Source organism: Berghia stephanieae, chromosome 2, assembly GCF_034508935.2.
Source record: "Berghia stephanieae isolate SIO BIC M18660-M18661 chromosome 2, UCSD_Bste_1.3, whole genome shotgun sequence".
In the NCBI taxonomy this organism is placed as follows: Eukaryota; Metazoa; Mollusca; class Gastropoda; order Nudibranchia; family Aeolidiidae; genus Berghia; species Berghia stephanieae.
Window position 1 is genome coordinate 54,403,177 of NC_088361.1, and position 27,051 is coordinate 54,430,227.

At 33.6% G+C, this 27,051-nt stretch overlaps 1 protein-coding gene across 2 annotated transcripts; it reads left to right on the top strand.

The window, feature by feature from the left end:
• Positions 1-26,079, top strand: LOC144965162 (phosphatidylinositol 4-kinase type 2-beta-like). 2 transcript variants are annotated; one of them, XM_078900198.1, is made up of 9 exons: positions 1-629; positions 14,771-14,971; positions 15,306-15,437; positions 18,889-19,042; positions 20,209-20,291; positions 21,747-21,843; positions 22,457-22,590; positions 23,158-23,217; positions 24,037-26,079. In XM_078900198.1, the coding sequence occupies exons 1-9, from the start codon at positions 192-194 to the stop codon at positions 24,205-24,207; spliced, it is 1,470 nt and encodes a 489-aa protein (XP_078756324.1). In that variant the 5' UTR covers positions 1-191; the 3' UTR covers positions 24,208-26,079. The 2 variants fall into 2 exon arrangements, with proteins under 2 accessions (XP_078756324.1, XP_078756325.1); XM_078900199.1 differs by lacking the exon at positions 1-629 and adding an exon at positions 10,367-11,315 and having other exon boundaries at positions 24,037-25,447.
• The last annotated feature ends 972 nt before the right edge of the window (positions 26,080-27,051 follow it).

Genomic DNA, 27,051 nt, shown 5'->3' on the forward strand with positions numbered 1-27,051 from the left:
ATACCAGGAAGTGACCTTTCGTCTCGTGACCGCAATGGCTTCTTACTATCACTATTAGTGTACACAACAAGAGATTGAGTCATAACAATGATATTATAGATATTAATTTTGTTCGTGGTTCTTTCCACTGTATTTTAGACCATAAGATATTATTGTACTTAACACGGCGTGTATTTTTTATTGTTTTCAAAATGATGAACATGCGGAGTGAGGACCTCGAGAGCGAAGAAACCCGTCATTTTTTGTTTGATCACCAGCCAACAGAGTCAGCAGAGCCCCTAGTTGATGTTAACAGTATTACACCCGACCCTGAATACCAACAGGCTAATCACGATGTCCACGTATCCTTTGCCCCTTTTCCAAACAGTCATAGACCAGAGAGGGATCGTAACAACTCCAGAGCTCCGCATTCGCCGACGAGAAACAGTGGATCAGGAATCAAAGAAAACTCTCCACTTCTTGGCCCAAGAAGTGATTTTGATTATTCAGAACAGTGGAATTCATTTCCAGAAGATCCTCAATTCGAAGCTACTGTGTTATCAGCAGAGGCTGCAATTGAAAACAGTATTTTTCCTGACAGGATATATCAGGGTTCAAGTGGAAGCTATTTTGTTAGAAATAAAGATGAGGTGAGTAAATAAATAGACATTAGAAGTAGGCCAGGCCTATTGCTATTACTATTACTACTATTAAGGTTAAGTTTAATTAGTTTAAGTTTAAACTCATACTCATTAGTATAAAATGTAACTTCAAAAACAATTGTCTTTTTATTTTTACTTTTACATTTTTAGCAAGTGGATATAGAAGTAGAAGCAGACCGATACAATATAGGAAGCCGCTATTTTCAACGTACGGTGAAAATAGTCTGCCATGCTATTTTCACCGTACGGTGATAATAGCCTGAACGTGTGTAGGAGGCTATTTTCACCCTACGGTAATATCTTGGTGAACGATTTTCACCGTACGATGATGATAGTGTGGGAGACTTTTTTTCACCGTCCCGTAATATTATGGTGGACGATTTTCAGTGTACGGTGATAATAGTGTGGGAGACTTTGACTTTGTTCATCGTACCGTAATATCTTGGTGGACGATTTTCACCGTACGGTGATAATAGTGTGGGAGACTTTTTTCACCGTCCCGTAATATTTTGGTGGACGATTTTCACCGTACGGTGATAATAATGTGGGAGACTATATTCACTATTACGGTATGGCAGGCTATATTCACTGTACGTTGTTAATAGTGTGGGAGATTTATTTTCACTGTACGGTAATATCTTGGTGGACGATTTTCACCGTACGGTGAAAATAGCCTGACACACTATTTTCACCGTACGCTGATAATGATATCTTGGTAGTTAACAAACTTCGTGACGTTTGTCTGTGTTGAACCCATGACCTCAAGTCGGGGGTAGCGGCTCAAGATAGACATAGAGATTGAAATCACTATTTCTCGAGTTGTGAATAGCTCATACTCATACAGTAGAGCCATGCCTTCCCCGGCTAGGTGTTGTTGTTGTACCTGACAGGTCGCGGGTCGCCGCCACGAAATTGGAAAGCTTCATCGGTAACTGTAACCAATTCTGAATCCGCCATCCCGCCTGTATTATTATAGCTTTGGGAGGCCTAGGACTGCTTTGCACTGCCTTTCAATACCTCACAAATCAAAATGTCGGTCGAGAATCAAAACAATGGTCAAATTAGGAAATTTTTAACTTTCACAAATCTATCAAGGTTTGTTCTATATGATGACAAATTGAATAAATAAACGTCTGACAAAAGGTCCAAAGTGAAAATACAAATTGAAAGAAATGCTATAACGAGGAGCTTTCGTGAGGCCTCCCTTGTTTTCGGCAAACTTTTTCTTTTTTTTAAACTGGTCTGCACAGGGGAAGAAAATGATGTCGGGTCGAATTCTAATGGTCTGGATGCGGAGGCACATACGTCACAGTTAGTTCCTGGCTTCTGATTCACCATACGTACGGTGAAAATAGTCAGTCCGTACAATATAACTCTTCATCAAACTCTCACCAGCTGGCAGTGGCAAAGCTTTAGTCTTCTACCATTCTCCCCCAGCTTCGGCCTGAATCTTTGACTTTGAATTAATTCTTTTCTGTTTTCACACTGATTTTTACTTTATAAACGTTTTTAAAAATTCTTTCAATATGTCGCAGTCAAAGTGAAAATGACTGGAATCAGATGTACACTGAAGAAACTCATTTGGTTACATATTACAAATACAAAAGAATTAAAGTTAAAGCACATACACAACCAAGACTAAAAACGCAAGTTTCCTGATTTTCTCTGGAGACTACAGAATTTTATCATTTCTCCTGATCACATGACACTGACGTTAAATCTTAGTACAAAATAAAATTTTGAGGGTCAGGAATCGGTTTGTATATTTCTGAAGATTTCCAAAATTTTAATCTGACCTTGCCTCAATGCATTCATTAGGATTCTGCTGAGTGCTTTTTATTTCTCTCACAAGATGAGAAATGCATGCTTTATAAATAGTCAAATGAAGTGAAAGCAGTTGGGAATGACAGGCAATTCATTTTCGTGATATCATACACTGATCATGTGATAAGTTATGATATGCTTATCCTATTCTATTGTGTGTAAATAAGGGCTATGTACAGCTCAGCCCACATATATAACGACATCCTCTTAAAATCAACATGGTGTTCAAGTCTTAATTTTTTCCTATATCATTAGCAATAAAAAAAACAAAAAACAACTCAACATAACGACTTACACTATAGTAAAAACCCTGTATAAAACAACACTAACATTGAGGTAATCACCAACTGTAACTCATAGCCAGTGAAAATCCTTGATTGGACGATAAAGCTATGATCTACGAAATCTACATTTTAAAAAAATAGTCCGATTTGTTTTTTAGATTTACATCATCTTTCAAAATTGTATTAGTATAAGTATGCAAATTTGCAGGAAAAAGCCTTTAGGCTGGCGCTGTTGAGTACTCATGCTTTCCCTTTTGTTGAATCATTGTTATAGTCCAATAGATTTAGGGTTTGACCTGGAATAAATAGGTTCCAAGATAGTTTTTATTTTTACGAAATAAGACAGTGTTCTGAGCCTATAATGAAAAATCCACCAAAATCCGTCCATGGGGAAAAAAATTACAACCGTTTAAGATTTAACATATTTGTATGATAATATTTTCCTCTGACTTTGTTAAAAGGAAATTATCAATTTAGAAATTATTCTTTCTCTTTAACAAAGATTAAGAAGGGGAAAAGATATTGAGCAGCCTCTCTGTTCATTTCTCATGAAAGTTATTTATTTTACTTTTACAGGAAATTTATGCTTTTTGGTGTTTTGGCATTTAAAAACACTGTTATATGGGGTGGGTGGAATTCCCCTAAATGTTGGGGAATGTTGGACTCTGTAGATAGACAATTTCTTCATCGATCTACAGTCTTGCTATTCAATCCCCCTAAATAATTTTTCCCTTCTGCGTGACTGTATCTTTGTTTTGGAATGGTGCCAATTGATTTTTGCCTCGGCCCTGTCTGGGGTCTTTTGCAGAGGGGGAAACAATTTGATTTATATTGTTTCCTTCTATATTCTCTCTTAATCATAGTCTATTTAATTGTAAATACTTATTTTTTAACCATCTTAGGGTATACCTTTTGCATTCCAAGTGCTAGTGTGGAACTTCTAGATGGTTTCAGACTAGTTACAAGGATATATAATTGCTATTGGATCTGATTCTGATTTCTGATGAACTAGTCCCTTTTGTCTTACTTTTTTTTGGTGTTTGTTTTGGTAATGCAATTTTAACTAGATTTAAACATTTTGACTATTCTATCGTCTCCCTTTTAACTGGTTTAAAATTGATGAAAATCAATGTAAATAATTTCCAAATATCTTATTTAACCATAATAAATAATGAAAAGCATGAATATTTATATAGCGCATTTCACCATGCTCAATGTTTTTCATTTATTTCCCCAACTGGCCATATGAATCAAATTTCTATTTCATGCTGTGTAAGTGAGCTAATCTGCCTCTATTTTGTTACAGCACACTTACACTATCTGGCACTGACAATAGTCAGGAACTTCTTCATAACATTTGTTGAGTGGCCAATGAATGCAAAGTGCCTTATTTGACAGGTTGCGGGGTCCAATTTGGTGATCATCATTGCATTCAACAACACAAACTGTGTGACGAGATGTGACACCACATCTCTGAGCTGCACAATGGTACCATTTTAATTGCATAACAACATAGAGGTGTCTTTCATGTAAATCACTGATCATTGAGTCGGTTCAGCCTCAGCAATTTGAGCTTGTGTAGCACCTACATTACCAAAAAGTGAAGATGTCTCTAAACTTTCTGAAATTATCATGATTCAGTCAGGTCTCCCTAATCCGGAACTCCACAATTCAGATGTCTCCATTATCTGGACAGGTCACCTGGGGACCGATTTTTTCTTCTTTATTTGTACCCCTAAACAGGAAATTCTTTCTTGATCCAAAAACTTATTTTAGGAGCAATCGATTACAATATAGAGGATTTATCGACAAGCGATTGGAAGTATGATAAAATGCTTGTCACATCAAATTAAGGTCAGGTATATAACTTATTTGTCTCTACTATTCAGTCCAGTCATCGGCAGATAGCCCTGCCTCTGAAAATCAAAATGGTGATATAGTGTGTGTGCAACAGTCAACATGTGTAAATCATGTGTCACTGGTCAGTTTACACAATACGATGGACACCACTCCAACAAAAACCTTATGAAAGAGTACATGCTTTAAAGAAATTGTCTTAGTAATCAAGCTCTGTGAAAAAACTGCTCCATGTAAATTACAAAATCCCCCCCTCCCAAATGATAACAATTAAACGTTTGTAAATCAAAACGATTCAAATAAATCACAACTTGGCCAATTATCAGTATCAGTCAGTGCTGATGTTTTTCCTCCGATCCCGCGAAAGTGTGATTTTGGTGCCAGAGGAGGGAGTTCCCCTCCTTTTAAAAAATGACATTTTCCCAAATCAAATGTACTGGCAGTGGAGACTTGTGTGGTGGAACAAATAGGTGCAGTTTCCCACTTTCCACAACTTAGCTAGAGTATCAATGATAGTTTATCATCTCAATAATGGCTCTAAAAGTGGGGATCAATGCATTAAACATTAACCTACGCCCTAAGGGAAATTCCGTCCATAAAATAAGAACTTGTTTCATTTTTTCTGAACCATTTTTCAGTCCATACGGGAAGTTTTGATTTGTATCACTTCTAATTTTCTTTTCTCATTTTAGAAGAAAGGTATTTTATTATGTTATTGTAAATGGGCCAAGAAATTTAATTTCAAAGGTCAGTTTTCAAAATTTAGTCTTTTAGATGATATATTTAACTTAACTCACTCAATCCTAGAGATTTTTACGACTTTTTTAAAATTGGAAAAATGTATTAAAAATGAGCATGTACATAGATAGTTTTATTCAACTACCATTAACATGCAAAAATGGAAAATATTAGCTTTGATACTACGCCTATAATTTATTTGTCTCAGAAAAATGTAATAAATAGGCATGGGGTAAAAGTAACCCGGGTAAACTACGGATATAGTCGGTGTTAGGGTTGAGTGAGTTAAAAGATAGGGATTTGCTTATGAGACACTCGACTGAAAACTTCTGGTTTGTATTAATACGATTTATATTGTTGCTGAAACTTAATTACTTACTCTTTAGGGTCTTTTTCCATTGAAAATAAAATTAAATGATTTTCAAAACTAAAACACGTAGAATATGAACAAATAATGCTAGTTTACCCTTTTCTTGGCCATACACTGACCTTAGTTTGACATATTTTTCTTAATTTCATAATACTTCCATCATGCACAAGATAATCCTCAAAACATTGACATTATTAAGCTCACTGACTAAAAATTCTAATTTTGTTTGGTTTCTGCATTTTAAGGGGTAGGGTAGCTGCAGAGACCCTTGCGTAAAAATGTATGGTCTTTGATGTTCACATTTTTATTTATATTAAAGCTGAGTAGTGTAGAAAGTTTTAAGATTACTAGAAAACCCAGGTTGCTTATATCATATTCAGTTCCAGTTTGAAGTAAGGAAATCTAAAAATGAAAACGCAGGAAAAATATAAGCTGGTTTTGAGGTTTTTCATTATTTCACTGAGATATAGACAACTCTTACGGTTTTTTTTTTTTTTGGTAATATGTTGCACCAACCAATATGCTTCAACATGCAATATGATAACAAATGCCGAAAAACTGACTTAACACAAAGTATTAAAATTAAAAGGAGTATAAATATAGACGTTCATCAATACCTTTTTCCCCCCAGAAATGGATTTTGGTGGATTTGTAGTATGATAAATAGCATAAAATGTGTAACTAAATATGTTAAATTTTGCTTGGTAACAGTTTCTTCCCGGTAGCCCTATATTTTAGCTTAAATCTACTGGACTTTTAAAAAAATTATTATTATTATTATTATTATTATTATTATTATTATTATTATTATTATTATTATTATTATTATTATTATTATTATTATTATTATTATTAATATTATTATTAATGCCAATCTGATTTTGTAACATAATTTTTCTTTATAATATCTACTGGTCCTTGGAACCGGTTCTCAACTCACATTCCTTCACCGTGCCCATGTGAAAAATGAGTACCCTGCCATTAAGAGCGTTGTCTCTGTCTGAAGTCTCGTCCTTTGTGTTAAGTGTTGCTGTTGGGCTTGGGACCCCTTGTAAAGTGCTTAGAGCACTTTATTAGATATTGCTGTATATAAATGCTCGTGTTCAAGTTAGTCGTTATGGGAGTTGGTTAATTTTGATTTGAACGAATTCAGACCTTCTAATTTATTTTTTCTTTTCAAATAATTAAAGACGTAAATATCCCCATGATTGTGATCTCCCTGGCCATAATTAAAATCCATCTGTTCTGAGGTAAAAAGAAACGGGGAACGAACAATGAGCGATGCTGTTATTTTAGATTAGTCAATTAGCTCGTTCCATTTCCAATCCAGCCAGGCGAAATGGGATTAAAGCAAAACACAGTCATTGTGTTTTTACTTACAAATGATAGGGGTAGAATCATTCTATGTTTAAAAAAAAAAAAAAAAAAAAAAAAAAAAAAAAAAAAAAAAAAAAAAAAAAAAAAAAAAATATATATATATATATATATATATATATATATATATATATATATATATATATATATATATATATATATATATATATATATATATATATATATATATATATATATATATATTATGGCAATTTTCGCCAAAAGCGAAATTTTGTATTCTATTCTGGTAGCCAACGAGAAGGGTGAATCATCTCACTCGATATGTAAAATTCTCATCTTCCCATCACTGACCTCCCTAACATTTAGCAAAAAATTGTTATCCTCGTCCCGTCCCGTAATATAGGTTATATTTTTAAAAGGAATCAAACATTTCACAGCCTTCTGACACTGTAACTTTTGGGTTGCGGATCCTGTCACTTGCTTTAATACGAGTTTATATTACCTAGTGTTTGGTGATATACCTATGTGTTAATATTATTACAACTTCAAACTATAATCTCTAATACAACGAAATGCCAGATAAACCAAACCAAGTTTATTTTATTTTATTAAAAAAAAAACAACTGAAGCCTACAATTTCGATGAATAATGGGTTTAATAGCAAAGTAGGTCATTGATTTGCAAATTTATGCGTGCTTATCTCTTTAAAAAATGTAAAACGTTCATTAACACATGCAATGCTAAGGTTATAGTATTCTGATTCAATTAAGTGTGATACGTACAATGCTATGTTAGATTTTTATGTTTCCTACATTGTTGTGATAAGCGTTGTATGTTAATGTGTAGTGTGTTTGTATCGTGATTATATTATTCACATCTTTTCCCTAACGATACGCGTGTAGCGTACGGAACATGCTCACAAATACACACATACTCACACTTACACACAGACACATTGACCCTCACACATACGCACACCCTCGCGCGAATACACATAGTCCCCCGCCCCTTAATTTAATATCATTATCAGTTCTTAATGACAAGTGGGCTATCCCGCATTTTTTAAAGGTCTCACAAAAGTTACCAGGACGTCATTTTCCCTTATTATCTTAGTTCTTATGATTAGATCATTTAAAAAATTTAGAAATGGGAGTTTTAAAAAGTGAGAGGAAGTGAACAAGTCAGTTATGCAGTCTTGATGAAAAATTATATTCTGTCTTTAATACGATGTTGCATTAAGATAGGATAATAAATGCCGTCATGTATTCATTCTCGAACACCCCCCCCCCTTTCCTCCCAGTGTCCTTCGACGGGTCTATTGGTCTATGTATGAGTAACTTTTAACAACTTGATTGTGCTAAATGGGTATCGAGATTAATTTCTGGGCGTCGATAACTTTAATTCAATAAATTGAGTTCTACATGTTTATAACTCTCTCTCTCTCTCTCTCTCTCTCTCTCTCTCTCTCTCTCTCTCTCTCTCTCTCTCTCTCTCTCTCTATCTCTCTCTCTCTCTCATATTCACTCACTCATAAATTGTCAATTTATTGAATTGAAGACCACTCTCCCAGATATTTTATCTCAAAACTTTCTCATAACTGATGTACTGGGATAGCAGATATCACCATCACAACTTCATCAGCATCTCTTACCATCAACATCATGACATCATCACTTCTACAACTGCCATCACAGCATTGTCACTGCCACAACCACCACCACATCACTTCTACCACCACCGCCACCACAGCTTCATCATCATCACCACACCACCACTAGAGCACCATCGCTACAACAACCAACACTTCTTCCACTGACACTAGCATCAATACTACCAACATGTTAAGGGTCTTTTGGTCATTTCTTTGAGTTTTTCGAAAGCAATTTCCTTTGATATTGCAATTTCTGAGCCTTATGCTAATTTTAAATGGCCATTGAGTTTTAGTTTCTCGATAAATCGATAATTTTGTAATCACTAGAGATTGCTTGAATGATGAAGATCAGAGTTTATTTTGATTTGGGATTGATGTTAGCTTTTATATAAATTTTTTTTTTAGGGTCATGGAATACACTTTTCATCCTGGGAAGGTTGGCAGGTCTGCAACACAGACAATAATTTCATAGATTCCCCATTGTCCTCTATTTTCGCTTTTATCTTTTTATTACATGGATAACATAATAGTACGTATTCCCAATCTGTTGTACAATGGAGGCTTTTTTAAAGCATAATAATAAATGACATAAGAGGACGATTCATTGTGAATAATTGTTCAACGTTTTTGTTTGCGTTTCGAATTAGATATAAATAAAACCCGTTTTATTTTATCATATATTATTAGGCCTAAGTTCCAAAGTGTGCTGAGCATGTTGTAAATAAGTTTTAAAGGTAGATGATTACTTTCAACAATTATCTAGAATTTTTGTTTTGTTTATATTTACACACACACACACACACACACACACACACACACACACACACACAAACGTATATATATATATATATATATATATATATATATATATATATATATATATATATATATATATATATATTAGATCTGATTAATGGGAATTCACAATTTGGAAATGCATGCAAAGGTCTCTCCCCCCCCCCTCTCTCTCTCTCTCTCTCTCTCTCTCTCTCTCTCTCTCTCTCTCTCTCTCCCTCTCTCTCTCTCTCTCTTGCCTGGAGAATGTTTTGTGGGGTGTCGTTTTGAAGTGAATTCGATTTTAAATGTTGACCTTGCAACCCACATGTCACAAGAAGAGGAGTACAATTTATTCACACGATTGATTTGCCAATAAAAGTTGTTAATGTCCGAGGTGGTTGGAATGTGAACACAACAATGGAACAAAAGATATAAAGATACTGTTATAACCATCACAATCGCCAGCTCTTTTTCTTCTTCTTCTTCTTCTTCTTCTTCTTCTTCTTCTTCTTCTTCGTCTTTTATTATTATTATTATTATTATTATTATTATTATTATTATTATTATTATTATTATTATTATTATTATTATTATTATTATTATTATTATTACTATTATTAATTGATTGATTAATTATATATTTATTTATTATTGTTCATCTCCGTTAAAATTCATTAAATCTTATTTTTTTACTTGCGAAGCCCCGTAGACCTTTCTTCTAATTTTAGTAACAAAACACAAATTAAACTTTTGGACCGGCTTTAATTCGAAATAAGAAATAAGAACAAAATATGTCAACAGAGATCGTGTTCCCTGCAGATAATTTCATCTGAGTCATTGAATAAACACATTTGACAGGCACAGCTATGTGGGATGTGTATTCGTGTGTGTTGGATAATACTGATAGTGGTAGTGGCACGGCTCTGAACTGAAACATCTGTTGCACATATCGCGGGACGAGTCACAGGTGTATCTTACCGTCTCTGTCACTGAAACTGAAGTCACGGTCTCCTTTTACATTGTTCATTGTTAATGCTGCTTTACCGACTTGTACTCATAGATAGCCTGTGCCTAAGTTCGACAATTTGTTACCATGTGTCTTGTTTATTGTGGTAAATCTTCAGATCCAATCAAGGAGAATGTGAACATCTTCAGTATTATTTAGATTTATGATTCGGCATATGGCCCTATATCAATATCCATTCAAAGTCTAGTTCACCAGTCATTACTGAATTGTGGTGGGTGTTTCCGATTATGTAATAAGATTCATTTTTCAATTGATTGTGACATCGATTTTTGGCAGCTTTGTTCCATAAGAGAGCATACTACGATGGTAACATTTATGTGGATTAATGCAGTTCAAAAATGCTCTTACTGTTTTGTAAAATGTGTATTTGAATCATCGACGTTGAAGGCAATTTTGTCTATCCTCAATGGCTCGTAATAATGTATTCTCAACACAACCGTATACTCAAACCTCCTCATAACAACACACTAGTGCAATGTACATTGGCGGTCTTTTTGACTTGCTTTATTTTCCATAACTATTGACTATGCCATTATCATGTTTTAAAAAAAGTCTAGAAACAAAAGAAGAGGTGAACGATGAAAAGGAAAAAGAGCAACCACAACCGTCAACTTCAATTTTGAAAAATACAAAATCAGTAGAAGACTACGAATCTTTTTCAAGTTGGACTGTGATTTATAACAGTGTCCCAAATGATCCTGAATATGACGCCACTGTATTTGAAGGAGTAGCATCTATTGAAGCTGGAAATTTGCCAAAGTTGAATCCTAAGGGAACAAGTGGGTGTTATTTTGTCTTTGACAGACAAAAGGTAAAAAAGTAGATAATTTTCTCCTGATTTCAGCAATGCTTTTTAAATAATACTCTAATTCTAAAGCTCAAAAGGAAATCTTTCAAATCAATTTGAAAATAGATTTAGATGACATTGAGGTTTGAAAAAGAGAAACGTAGCCTGAAACCAATTTTAATATATCCTCAAGAATCACACCCAAATTACAGTATTTAAAAAAAAAAAAGAGAAAAACTACTGGGTGAGATGGCTGAATTGATAAAATATTGCACTTCCACCTGGGTTCTCCCAATTTTCCCTTGGACAAGAAACTTCTCATTTTTAGCGCTGCACTGCAGTTGATGTCTGGATTATCTCCAGACTTACCAACTCTCCCAATTTCATTGGGGAGATTTCCTGTATTTGTTCTCAATTCCGACTTCCCTATTTTCAGCTTTTCCCCCAATATTTATTACTATTTTGCTCTTCCAGAAAAAACCATCATCGTCATTGTCAACATTATCATCATCATTTGACTCCTGAATAAGTCAGTACCTCTTTCTTTTTCAGAGATTAACCCTAAAGATAAATGTCCCCTGAAGAATATGATTTAATTTAGATATGTTACAAATAACTTTACATTCATAAGAGGTAAATACAGTGCAATCCCTGGGTAGCGACATCGCCCGGGACCGGAAAATTATGTCGTTATCCAGGGCTTACATGATAGCGGAAACGAAGTGTGTGGTGAATCCTGTGAATACATAGAAATGCAATGTGCGGACCAGTGCCTGAGAGATGACTGACACGTCTCAACAACGTTAGAATGTGTATTTCTCATGTTTCCAAAGAGTATGCGAGTTATGATTTCACTCATCAATGTATATTGTCTTTATTTTGGTCGTAAACAGTGCTTGAACGCTATTTAACAAAACTAAAAATAAATTTAAAAAATCAAGTGCCAATATAATATTGCCGCACAAGAACAAAAATGCACACATCTAGTTTTGATTTAAATTGAAATCAAATCCATGCTGATGAGTTTGAATACCAAAATTTTTATTTAAACGCACAAAATTTACAAGCACTTATTAAAATTAGTAGATCTACATCTTGAGTTATTAAATAAAAACGACAACAAAACAAATGAGTCAACAAAAAAATAATACAGAACTTGGTATTAACCACAATAAGATCAAATTTGGACTTAAGTTTAGAGAAACAACTGATTTTTCAAATGAAATTAATAAAGTGAAAGAACCCTTGAGATTTCTATCCACTGCTAAACTTTTGCTGTGGTTCCATGTGAACAAGCGCTGATTTCAAGCAGTAGCAGTGTAGTAAACATGTGTTCTGATTGGTCGGTAACAGAGCTATCTCATTGGAAGAAAAAAATGCATTTTTTTTTGTTTAGAGTATGAGACGACGATTGTCGTGTATCAGGCATCAGTATCAACTTCCGATATTGTAATGATGTTTCTAACCTGGGGTTTTACTCAAATGTATGACACTATTTTGGGGTTTTACTACTAATAACATATAGCAAAAAAATCGGGACCAGGGGTTGTCGTTATTCAGTGGTGTTGTTATCTAGAGGTCGCAACTATAGATGCTGCACAAATGCAACAATTAAGATGGTTAATGGTTAAGATGGTTAAATTAACAGTTTTGTACAAAGGATTAGCTGACCTTATATAGATTCCATTAAATCATTGCCAAATGAGGTCTAATAAAATACAAACTGGCCATCAAACTTTTATATTTTTCCATCCCCAATGTTGGCAGTCATTTAGCTTTACAAATCTGTTCCATTCACAGAACAACCTTCATGCTGATATTCAGCTTTTTAACAATATTGAGACCTTTTAAGGTGCATTGAAGACTTTAATGATTTACCATCATTTTTTTCTTCTCTTTTCCTATTTTTATTAATTTGAATATACAACATCGACAATGATACTTAATCTGCATCAGTCAGTTTATTTGGAGAAGGAGAACACTATTTCGTAGAAATTAGATTTATGCTGTCTCAGCACATTTCCCACTACATATCTGTTTAATAATTGTCAGCTGCAAAACTTATATTTGTTTAGTCATTTGATCAATAGTTATTTACAATGATGATTCCTTGAATATTCCTTCTCTTAAAATGGATGGATTTGTGCCAATAAAATGTATGCGTGGTTATTATTAGACTCCATGGTCTTGATGAAAGTAAAACTAAAGGTGCTTTGAAAAGCAATATATGTATTATCATTGTATTGCAGGTATTATTATTAAATCAATTTACTTATATTGTACATGGGTGGGCTAATATCCACCCACTACTCAATGAAACACTCACATAAGCATACGCACACACACACACACACACACACACACACACACACATACAAACTTACATTTGCTCATTTAGTATGATGGCACACCCAATATTAATTCTGATTTATTCTGCTATTGATTTTATTCAGCATTTGTTCTCATATTACTTACTTTGCATTCATGCATTTCTGTTTAGTTTCGATGATAACTTTAACTAGAAGCTTCCCTTAGTTTATATTCGAACTTGGCGGTCAGTAGTCAACATGTCATATGTGAAAATGAGGGAAGTGTGTAAATCTGCCCATTATTATTTCTTTTGTAATTGAACTTGTATGATTTATGGATGGAAAAAAAAAATTAAAAATAGAGAAAATAGATTGCATTTATTTATGCTTATCGGGTTATCTCTTAATATTAGAACAGCTTACAACTAAGACAAAAGCTAAAGTATCAACTGTCAGACGTCTTGTTTTAATTAATAATTAAAATTTCACATCTCCACCACCATCAATTCTATGCATCTGAGCAATTAAAACCTACTTATCCATATCATCTCTATTCCAGTTTTTCTTGTCAATACCAGCAAGTGAAAGTATTCTCTGAGATGAATGAAAATATTAATTTATTTGACACCAAATTTGATAAACATTAAAAGTAATAGTAATATATCTTTATTGTTTACAAAATCTCTCTCTCTCTCTCTCTCTCTCTCTCTCTCTCTCTCTCCTCTCTCTCTCTCTCTCTCTCTCTCTCTCTCTCTCTCTCTCTCTCTCTCTCTCTCTCTCTCTCTCTCTCTCTCTCTCTCTCTGATTCCATCATAACTTTGCAGGTTGGCTACCAAAACACAGCTAGGCATCTTTAATAATAAAGTCCATGAGGCCCGTGCAAGAGGAACAAATACTCAAGCTTGATGAATCATACCAATATTTTAATAATATTTACTGAATCCAATTACATGCTACAAATAGACATTTCTTTATATTTGTGTCACCGTGTCACTTGTACTCTTATTCTCCTGAAGTTTAAGATGATATATTATCTTGCTAACCATTTAGCATGGCATTGGAGATTTAAAATGTTTAAAAGTTGACAGATTTGCTATTTTCATTTGTATTATTTTCTCTACTTTCATCATTTTTTAAAATTATCATTATAATCCTTTGTCTCTGTTTCAGAATATAATCGGTGTGTTCAAACCTAAAGACGAGGAGCCATATGGTCAACTTAATCCAAAGTGGACCAAGTGGTTACACAAATTATGTTGTCCATGTTGTTTTGGTCGGAGCTGCTTGGTTCCAAATCAGGGTTACTTGTCAGAAGCTGGAGCCAGCTTGGTTGACCACAAATTAGGCCTTGATATTGTCCCTAAAACAAAGGTTTGTATCGTTTTAGCTCACATATGTCTATGTGTGCTGGGAATTAATTACATGGGCTACTTAGTGTTGTGACTTTAATCAAATGATGTTGACTTTATTCAGCTCATTGACCACCATGTGATATAATCTTTTAAAAAAATTATTATTATTACAGTGATGCCAACCTTACATAAAAAATGCATATTTTTTGTTCAGGGTTGTACGAATTTTTTAATTTTTTTTTTAGTATTTAAGCATTTTTAACAATCATACACTCTTTTGGTGTACTAAAACACTGCACATTATTTATTGTATGCCTAATGTCAAATCATTATCCCTGTATATCTCCATATAGGTGGTGAAATTAGCAAGTCAGACATTCAACTACAATGCAATAGACAGGGCCAAAGCTTCTACAAAAAGAAATATCTACAATAGAATTCCAAGTGTTGGTAAACATTTCAATCGTATTGGGCTTCCTCCTAAGGTCAGTTAAGTCGGTGATTGAAGTTTCCTCTGTCAGAACTCATTGTTGAATAAGTACTATTTGTTCATTTGAGAACTGAGTGAATATTGTATTTAATGAATGTCTCATGATGAGTTGAAGTTGCTAAGATTTACTTAATCTTAAGTTCAGACTATTCCATGATGATCTCATGGAATTATCCTAATCAGTTCATAAGATTTATAAAACAGAAAATTTAAATTTTGTTTTACTTCTTCAAATATAACTTCCACAATGGGGAGTGAGTAATAATAACATCAGTTTAAAAAAATACTGTATGATAAAAGCTTTACATCCATAAATAAGATATGAAATACCATCACTTCTAATACCAAAGGTACTGAAACACAAAGTGATTTAAGATTGCTAATGACAGGGAGATTCAATAGAGATTTGTGTTTTTTATGCAATAGTTTTGGTCATTACTTAAATTGGTTTAGAATCAGTAAATACTGTAAACTTTTTTCATTATATTTTCATTCCTGTATTTTTCAATAAAGTAATTTAGACTATTTTTATTTGTTTCATCCACTTAACTGAGACAGAATGATTTTGCTGACGAATTTTCTGATTTTGTATCAAAAGACACATCAAATAAGCGAAAAAAATTTATCGGCGATTTTAATATTCAGTTTGATGTTGATAAGAATAGTCTCGTTAAAATTATAAAAAATATGCTGAATAAACATGGTCTGACTCAGTTAGTGACCTCTCCAACTCAAAGATTGGGGCACATCTTGGACTGGTTCATCACTGATACACCCTCGCTTGTTGAATCAATTAAAAATATCAAAAAAGAAATTTCAGACCACAATCTGATTCTGGCAACTCTCAAATGCATCAAAGAGAAAGCAAAGAAAGTCAAGATAGTGTCTAGGGATACTAAAAGAATAGACATTAGTTCCTTCAAAAACAATCTGTCAGAGGAACTAGGAAGAATGGATATACCATCAGCACAGAAAACGGACGAGGTACTGCGCAACGTCATCGACAGGCATGCGCCAAAGACAACTAGAATAATAAATTCCAGGAAGCCGTCTCCGTGGTTTAACCAGAGTGAAAAAATTGCCAAAAGGAAAAAAAGGAATGCAGAGGCATCGTGGAGAAAATCGGGCCTTGAGATTGACCGGCTGATATATATAGCAAAAAAGCATAAAGTATAAAACCACCTGCAAAAGAGCAAAAAGAAACTATTATAACACGAAACTATCATCAGTGAGGGACACTAAGGAATTTTTCTCTGTTTCAAAGGAACTTTTAGGGGAAGAAAAGGGCATGTGTCTACCCACTTATATCCCGGTAGAAAAGCAGCCGGATGCGTTTTCAGATTTCTTTTCGGGAAAAATATCGAAAATTCGGAACAATTTGGACCTCGTGCAAAATGAAGATATAAATTTCCACCCTTTTTCGTGTTCACAGGGATTCTCTTGTTTTAAAGAAACAACTGAAGAAGAGATTTCTAAAATAATTTGTTCATCTTCCTCGAAGTCATGTGATTTAGATCCTTTACCAACTAATATTTTGAAATTATGTTTTCCTGAATTGATTCCTTGCATAACTTATATTATAAATCAGTCACTTATCTCAGGACAAGTTCCAGATATCTATAAACATGCAATTGTAAAGCCTCTCATAAAAAAGCAAAATCTCGATGTAAATGACCTTAGTAACTACCGTCCCGTCTCAAATCTGCCATTTCTTTCTAAAATCCTTGAAAAAGTTGTACTCAGACGTCTTTCACAACATCTCCATGAAAACAATCTATGGGAAAAATTTCAGTCAGCTTATCGTTCTTACCACAGCACAGAAACTGCTCTGTGCTGTGTTGCGAGTGATTTGCTTGATGTTTTAGATAAAGGATCTGTTTCTCTTCTGACATTGTTAGACCTTTCAGCAGCGTTTGATACTATTGATCATGGTATTCTCATTAAACGACTTAATATAACCTTTGGCTTGTCTGGGACTGTCTTGCAGTGGTTTGAATCTTATTTAGATGGCAGAAAGCAACAGGTTATGATTTTAGATAAACTTTCTCGTCAACATACATTGTCTTTTGGTGTTCCTCAAGGCTCTGTTTTGGGTCCAATTCTTTTTGTTTTGTATACTTCTCCATTATCTAATGTCATCACTGGTCATGGGCTGCGCTATCATCTCTATGCAGATGATACGCAACTTTATGCTACTGATAAAACTAAAAATCTCGAAAATATTGTGAAACGTGTGGAAGAATGTGTGACGGATGTGAAAGAGTGGATGGATGCAAACAAGTTGAAAATGAATGAGTCAAAAACAGAAGTGATGATTGTGGGAAATAAAGGGCAGTTGAAGGTGAATGATGGTCTTGAGGTGTTGATTGGGGGTGAAAAGATCAAAGTTTCAAAGACTGTGAAAAATTTGGATGTCTATTTTGATTCAGAAATGAGAATGTCAGCTCACATTTCTGCTCTCTGTAAATCTTTATACTTTCAATTGAAGAAAATCAGTTCGATCCGTCAGTACATTGCAATTGGAACATGTAAAACATTGGTTGTTTCCCTCATTTTTTCGAAACTAGATTATTGTAACTCCCTGCTTGTCAACTTGCCTCAGGCTTCTATTAAACAATTACAACTACTGCAAAACAGTGTAGCAAGATTAGTTTTTGGCAAAAAAAAATTCGATCATGCAACCCCTTTGTTGGCCTCTCTCCACTGGTTGCCCATTGAAAAGCGCACATATTACAAAGCAGCGTGTCTTGTTTATAAGTGTTTGACTGGTATAGCACCGGCATATCTCACAGATCACGTGGTCATGTGTAAATTTGAAAATTACACTTTAAGATCATGTAATGACCAAACGAAAATTTCGGAAAAAAGATCAAGAACAAAATTTGGTGATAGATTGTTTGCTTGTTTCGGCCCCAAGATTTGGAATGAACTACCACGTGGTCTGAGGGAGTGCAAGTCTTTACCTACCTTTAAAAAGAATCTCAAGACACATTTTTACTGTATTTGTTTTTATTGGCTATGCATTATTATTATTATTTTATTTTTTTCACTTAAAATTGATATTTATATTGTAAAGTGCCTAGAGCTTGTGTTTTACACGAGAATGAGCGCTATATAAATGTGTATTATTATTATTATTATTATTATTATTATTATTATTATTATTATTATTATTATTATTATTATTATTATTATTATTATTATTATTATTATTATTATTATTATTATTATTATTATTTAATTGATGTATTTATCTTAAATGAAAAATGTTTCATCCACTTATTTATTTATTTATTTGATTGATTGATTTATCTTACTTGAAAAATCAATCCGGTCTTTAGTTGGAGAAAAGTGTGTGATTCCATTATATCGAGTGCTGAATAAATGGTAGCCCTTAATGTGAAATTGTTTTTAATTGTTACCTTACAAATTTCGATGTTCTCCAGACCGGATCCTTTCAACTTTTTGTCAATGGCTATAAAGATGCTGATTATTGGCTGAGACGTTTTGACAATGAAGCTCTACCAGAATCCACAGCAAAAAAATTTCAGCATTTATTTGAAAGACTAGTCTGTCTAGATTACATCATTCGAAATACAGGTATGTTGAAGGGATTTAATAACATCCAATATATTTGTGACAGTTATGAACAACTTGATTTATTGAGTCTGAGTCATGGAGTTGCATCTTACTTATCCAGTGTTTCTATTTCTTACCATCTTCTTAAGTTTACAATCTTGCCTCTCTCACCTCTCTGTCCATGAATCATCTTCTTTCAGGTCTTCCAACTTTACATCTGCCCAGGACATTCCAATATTGAGCCTGTTCACATTCTAGGGCTCCTTTTGCAGGATATTTCCAATATAGCTCCATTCTCTCCTCCACACCCATTCTCCTTTTTGACTGATTGATTTTCTTCTTCAATTCACAATTAGAGATTTTTTCAGTCTAGTTGATTATTATGATGGAACATAAATATTCCTCAACTAAAAGCATACCACTTGTCAACTTTTCTACCTTGTCAGAATCAACACAAATTTTGGATTGCTCTTCCGAACACCAAGAAAACACTTTTACTTTTATAGTTATAGGGTGTACCTTTGCTTTTTTTCAACATCTATTTAATTTTACTCCTGATTTTAAAAGTTGTATGATTAGTTGGAGATGAATTTAAAAGGACATTTTTTTCATTATTATATTTAATTTTGGCAAATTCCTATATATTTGAAAACAATTACATTTGAATTTTGACAAAATGTTTTGATTTTGGGTTTTTAGATTCTCATTTAGAGACAAAACATAAAATTATATGAAGAATCATTATTGATTGTCAACTATTTTTTTGTTGTAAATCTGTGACATTTGTATGAATGGTCTAAAATTCAGATTTTCTTAAACCTATTTTTAAAAGGTTTGACACCACTCATGTAAGGGGTTTGCAGGTCTGCAAAAATTTAGATTATTATTGTGATAGTTTTTGTCAGTCTCATGGTTTCTGAGCCTCATAAGGGGATTGCTTCCACATTTGTATTATATATTTTGATCTGATTATGAATGGATATTACTGCCAGTAATGATAAGTCCCCTTTCAATAATCGTCTAATTAAATTGCTGGGTTTTTTTTTGTCTAATACAATCAATTTTTTTTGTCTTGATCATTGTCCCATGATCTTCTTGGACTTAATCTGATTCTCTAACCTTTCCACCATAGTGCATCATGCATGTTTGTTGACACTCTGTAAATTGTTATTTGTATTCATTTTCAGACAGAGGTAATGACAACTGGTTGATACGATACAAACCTGCTTCAGTTACCAAACTTCCGAACCAGGATTTACAATCAGATCCGGTAATTATGATATACCTAATATTTTTGTTTCTAACTGCATATTATAGCGTTGATAGAAGGTCAGCAATACATTGTGTCATTGTGCAAGATAGTCAACTGATGTTGAATGTTGTCAGTGACTTGAAATGTGATTATGATTGCAAATTCTAGCCCTGACAATGTATCCTTTGGTAAGACACTACCTCACTCATATCAAGTGTGAATGGTTATCTGGAAATGGGTTGTGACTTATTGTAAGAGTGCATAAAAATGCAGAATAGGTAATTTTGCTGGTAATTGATATTACTTTACCATCAGGTCAGTTTTGGAATGATTTCAAGTTGAAAAAGTTAGGTCAAAAAATGACACCTGATGGCAACTTGTACTGTATGAAATGGCAATCTGGTTCCACATTGCAAAAAGCATTGTGAAATTAGATATGTTTATTTTGAGTTTATTTATTTATTCCTTTGTACATTTGTGATTTAGCTTGGTTTTCTTGTTTCTCTTGATCTCTGATGGGACATCGAGCTGCAAAAGTACTCTTCCAGTGAATCTGGTTCGGTGCCATTTTCCTCAATAGGGACCATTACAATCCTGCCTTTTTTTTTTATGTCTTCTTTCAGTTGAATGACCTCATCTCTCTCTCTCTCTCTCTCTCTCTCTCTCTCTCTCTCTCTCTCTCTCTCTCTCTCTCTCTCTCTCTCTCTCTCTCTCTCTCTCTCTCTCTATCTATCTATCTATCTATCTATCTATCTATTTATCTATCTATCTATCTATCTATCTATCTATCTATCTATCTATCTATCTATCTATCTATCTATCTATCTATCTATCTATCTATCTATCTATCTATCTATCTATCTATCTATCTATCTATCTCTCTTCTCTATCTATCTATCTATCTATCTATCTATCTATCTATCTATCTATCTATCTATCTATCTATCTATCTATCTATCTATCTATCTATCTATCTATCTATCTATCTATCTATCTATCTATCTATCTTTCTATCTATCTATCTATCTATCTTTCTATCAATCTATCTATCTATCTATGTTTTCATCGATCTATCTATATCTATCTATCTATCTATCTATCTATCTATCTATCTATCTATCTATCTATCTATCTATCTATCTATCTATCTATCTATCTATCTATCTATCTATCTATCTATCTATCTATAAGTATATCACTTTTCATGTATGCGTGTATATGTATGTTGTTTTTTTTTCAGAGGGGGGTGATAAAAGCATTTGTGTTTGTATCCAGTGATTTTGTTTTTAAAGTACTATTTTATGCTTGCATGTCATTGTTTTTTTTTTTAAAAACAAAAACAGTTTAATACATGTTCGTATGTTGTGTAATAATTAACAAAGGTTTGCAAATTAGTTTGTAATTGAAGATCTGTATTTTCATTGATGGTGTAGTTATGTTGTAACATCCTATTCAATCTCCTCACATGGATAGGAAGCTTGGGATGTGGTGGAAAACCCAGAGATTGCTGTGGCTGCCATAGATAATGGTTTAGCCTTTCCTTATAAGCATCCAGATGAGTGGAGAGCTTGTGAGTATTACCTTTAATTTTTAAACCACATATTTTGTTTGAAATATCCTAAATTAGTCTAAAGAAAATTTCAGAAGATTGAGGATATTAATCAGGAGAATTAAGCCAAGACCATACATGGTCAAATCTAAAGGCACTTGATTTTCCCGCATTATTAAAAGGTATTTCAAAACTTACACGGTCTATAATTTTTACTTTATAACCCCTCGTTCATTTAATGTTCCTTCATTTTTTATAGGATTAAAAGTTTTAGCCTGTAACAGTGGCATTATGTGCAGAATAAAACTAGGCTTGGACATTTGAAAAAATGAAAAAGGTGGGAGAAAGTAAACATATCTTGTGAAGTAGAATGAGACCCACTTATCCTTAAAACTGATAGATGTCAGGATGTGAAACTAGTAGTCTTGGGCCTAATCTCTCTATGTTCCTTTATCATGTTTAAAATGTCTGAAATAATCTTGAATTTAACTCGTTTCATCTATTTTGATTTCATTTTTAAAAAATTCAGTATTGTGTTCTCACCTCCCCCCCCCCCCCCCCCCCCCCCCCCCCACACACACACACACAAATCACATATCCTCTTGATAATTGGTATATCTGGTCCTCTTTTTAGATCCCTATCACTGGGCATGGTTGCCTCAGGCTAAAGTGCCATTCTCTTCTGAGATCCGAGAACTTCTAATATCCAATCTTGAGGATATGGACTTTGTGCAGGATTTGTGTGATGATCTTTACGATTTATTCAAGGTGAGTTACAGCACATTTCAGAGATTTTACCTTTGATTTTCCAGATTTAATTCCAGATATGAGCTTGGCTATTATATTTCAATTTATTAATGAAAATAAGGATCTTAGAAAGGTTAACAGTATCAACAAAAATATGTATGAATATTATTAGACATTTTCATTTTAACTGTTGCTACCTGTTAGACACCTTCCAAAATGTAAAATCTTGTTTTTGCCTCTATTTAATCTGTTATTGACCTAAAAACTGGAGTATTTGTTTTTGTTGAATAGTTTTCAGACAAAACTGATAATTCTTATTTGCAGCTGCAGGCCTATCTTGCATGCCAAAAGTTATTGTCAAGTCCCCTGAGAGACAAACATCTTATCATTAATAATGTATTTCAATGCCCCCCCCCCCCCCCCCCCCCCAACAGTAAAATACATTAGCAATGATGGAGGGGGGGGGGGGGTTCTTATTTTCTTTTTAGGAGGGGGGAGGGGGTTGTTACCTTCAGCAAAGACTTTTTGTACGGATGTTTGTGTTCATGCATTGCTTAAAAAAATTTTTTTAAAACATTTCTCCACCAGAATGACAAAGGTTTTGATAGACATACTTTTGAGAAACAAATGTCTGTGATGAGAGGCCAGGTTTGTAATTATCCTCTTATTTTGCTTTCAGACATTTGCATTTATAAATGTTTCTGTGGATCATTGCTCAAGTTTGATGGTCTGATATTCTATTTTTTTTTTTTGAATGTCTATAATCATCTATTTTAAACGCTAAATTTATCATAAATAATTGATTTTGGCCAACCAATTTCATGGACTAAATTTGGATAATATATATAAGAAGGAGGAATAGTTAAAGATAAGCATACCAAACTGTCTGGTTTGTATTTTTAAAATTTATTTTTTACTTCATTGTTTTATATGGGGGAAGGATGAATATTTAAAGATTAGCACGCTCTGTTTTTTTGTTTTTTTAATTTTTGGTATTTTTAAAAACTTCAGATGGCATTTGATTACTTGGTATTTCCACTTGGCCACTTGACTCTTATCACAAAGTTGTTCTGGCCATTTCAAGTGTTTAATGTGGACATTTGTTGATAATAGACTTGTTATTTTCAACTTATTTTGTTGCATTCTTACATACTTTTTTCAATTTGGTTTTTATTATTATAATTATTATTATTATTATTATTATTATTATTATTATTATTATTATTATTATTATTATTATATTATTATTATTATTATTATTATTATTATTATTATTACTATTATTACTATTATTATTGTTGGTGTTGTTGTTGTTGTTGTATTATTGTTATTATTATATTAATTTTTTTTTTTTTTGTGAGAAAGAATGGAATTTACCTTCTTGCATACAAATACTAGAGAAAGAAAGTATACAACTTCAATGCCCAACAAAGTCTACAGGTGTTTGTACTTTTTCTTTTTTCACAGATTTTAAATTTGACCCAAGCTTTGAGGGATGGTAAATCACCAATCCAATTGGTACAAATGCCAGTGTTCACAATAGAACGTAACAAGTCAACCCCAGGCAGAAGTAGAGCGGACAGTGAAATCTTCACACAAAGCTTTTCCAACAGAACTCCTTTTTTCTCTTGGTGTTGATCATGTTGGTGCAAATTCACTGCTAAATTTATTTTTTTTTAACTTATTTACTCTGGTCATGATTTAGCCCAGTGTGATGAGGAGGAAATGTTTATATATATATATATATACATGATATGTCTGTAAGTTGTTGCGAGAGATAAATGTATGAATGAAATGCGTTTGTTTGTGTGTACATGTTGCAAATGTGTAAGTGTGTATGTGATTATGAAAGAGAGAGGGGGGAGGGGAGAAGATAAGGGAGAGAGGTGCGAGTTTATGTAATAGTGGCTTTGATTTTGTGAAAGACTTTAAGAATGATTTATATTTATTTCATTTTGTATAAATATCTCAAGGGATATGTGCAAACCATTGAATCTGATGAAAGATGTACTTTTAATGAAAACCAGTTATCATATGTATAGGCCAGCAGTGAAAACCTTTCATTTTTCATAGGGTTGTGTTCAGGCAAATATGAAAACCTTTCGATTAAAAAAAAAAAAAGAATCAGTAAATCTAATCTGTTGCCCCTTTCTTTTTGGCTTCCTGGTCTTGTTTTGGAATGAAATGACTTGATTTTGTCTAGATCCTGGCTTTTAAAAAAGTTTTAAAAAAAAGATAAATAGGTAGTCAGATTAGCATCTGAGTGACTTGTGTTCTTCCTTAAGAGATATCTTTTCCCTCCTGTAATTCATCTCTCTGAATGATTTTGTAACAGTTTAAGGAATTATATATTATCTGTATCTGTGAAGTACTGCGTAGTCCTCTTAGTGGAATATCACATGCAGGGGCTGGTGGGCACACGTGCCCGCATGCTGCTAGTCTTTGCATATGTCCGAGTTGAAGTCGTCCACAGTTTTACATGTGACTGCACTGTCATCCAGTTGATTCCAGTCCTTAACTGTACAAACTAGGAATGAGTGTTTGTACTGGTTCATTGTTGCTAGTATAACCTTGAATTTGCAACTGTTTGTTTTTCTTGTGCGACTTGTGTTTACAGTAAGATATTCAAATTCCACTGTGACCATGCCCTTGACAATCTTAAATAACAGGATGAGTTTCGCTTCTCTTCTTTGTCTGGAAAGCTCGCTCCATCCCAGTTGGTTCAGCATCTCTGTAACACTGCTAGTTTGCCAGTAGTCCTCCATCACGAATTGAGCTGCTCTTCTTTGTACCATTTCTAGTTGGTGTTTGTCCTGTGCCAGCTATGGATGCTTTGTATTCTTTCACCGAACATACCAGACTCTTGTATGCTGTTGGCTAGGGATCCATCAGGCATTTCCTGAGATACGCCTCAAGAATCCCGATGTTCGACTGGCTTTTGATGTTATAATGTTAATATGCTTTACCAGCGTCAGGTTGCTGCTAAACTGGTTGCCTAGATATGGGTTACTGCCAACTTCCTGTAGGACATCATTGTTCAAGTTATACACGTGAGTGTGTGGTGTCTTGGATCTGCTGATGCGAAGGACATAACACTTCTGCCTGTTAAACTGCATGCTCCATTCGTCAGTCCACTCCTCCAATACTAGTAGGTCTCACTGTAGGCGGAGTTGGTCCTGAGCAGATGTGATTGATGCATACAAAAGGTCTCTCTCTTTTGGTAAGGATTCAATGCTGTTGACTTTCAATGGCCTACGGCTGGGCACAAGGGTTAATTGCTGCTAACATCTACTCTTAACTATTCTCCTGTGATCCAAGAATATCGCAGACACTGAATTCAAAATATATTTATCTGGCCTTATTTTTGTTGTGTATCAACATCCTTTTCTTATGACCTATAAGTGCTGCAAGCACTGCTAACTTCCTAACACTAAACTAAACTCAATAAAATAATACGATAGCTATGAATGGGTAAAAGTTATGAAATGAGGTACTCATATTTAAAAAAAATTAAAACAGCTGATTTTTTCTCTTCTAACATTGAGTTTAATACTGTTTGAATATGGAAGCCTTATTTTTATCTACACCTTATATTTATCTACACGTGTGTATATAAGGGAACATTCCAGGATTTTTGTCTGATCAACCAACAAAATTTGATGTGGAAGGTTTTCGTTCTTGGTCAAAAATGATTTGTAAAATGCCTTTCTTTTTTTTTAACGATCCCATCACTCCCTCTGCCAATATCTTGCATAACTACCATTGCTGCTTTTCATTTTTTGATTTATTATGAACACTTCCTCTCTCCTGCATTTCTTTCTGAGGTTGTCATTTAAGGAGAGAGGGAGAAAATATGTCTTTGATAGAAACAATGTAATTTGCCAGGAGCCTTTAGAAAGGTCATGCATTCTATAAAGTGTTTCATAGTATAATAGGTATTGGCATTTTCTCATTCATTTTTTTTTAAAATCCACCCTTTGACGTTTATGCTGTGACAGTAAATAGCAGAATTCTTGTGATATTCTCTGAAGAAAAAATAAATAACAGGGAGATGAATATTTAGCATTGGACAAAAATATTTATGAGGCAGGACAGGAAAATCCTATCAAAAGTCTCAATTGGACATTTTTGGCTTAATAGTGCTTAAGATTTGGTAATTGATTATGAATATTTTGCATTTATGTCATTCAATTATATGTCTAAAGTTGTACTTTTTAAAAGATACAATGGTCCAGAAACAAGAACATGTGAAAACAATGTCTAAAATTGGTTAAAGCATATATCAACATACATCAATGAGCTTGTACACCTGAAATAGGATTTTGAAGTTAAAACTTGGTCTAATTAAGAGATAAGCTACTGTGATCACTGTCTAATAATCTGACTATCAGTGACAATAATGTTTAATAGTTGGTGTGGTTTATTTGTCGATAACCCCCTGTGCGGGTACACTGGAAATTGAAGAGGCAGAGAAGATAAAAA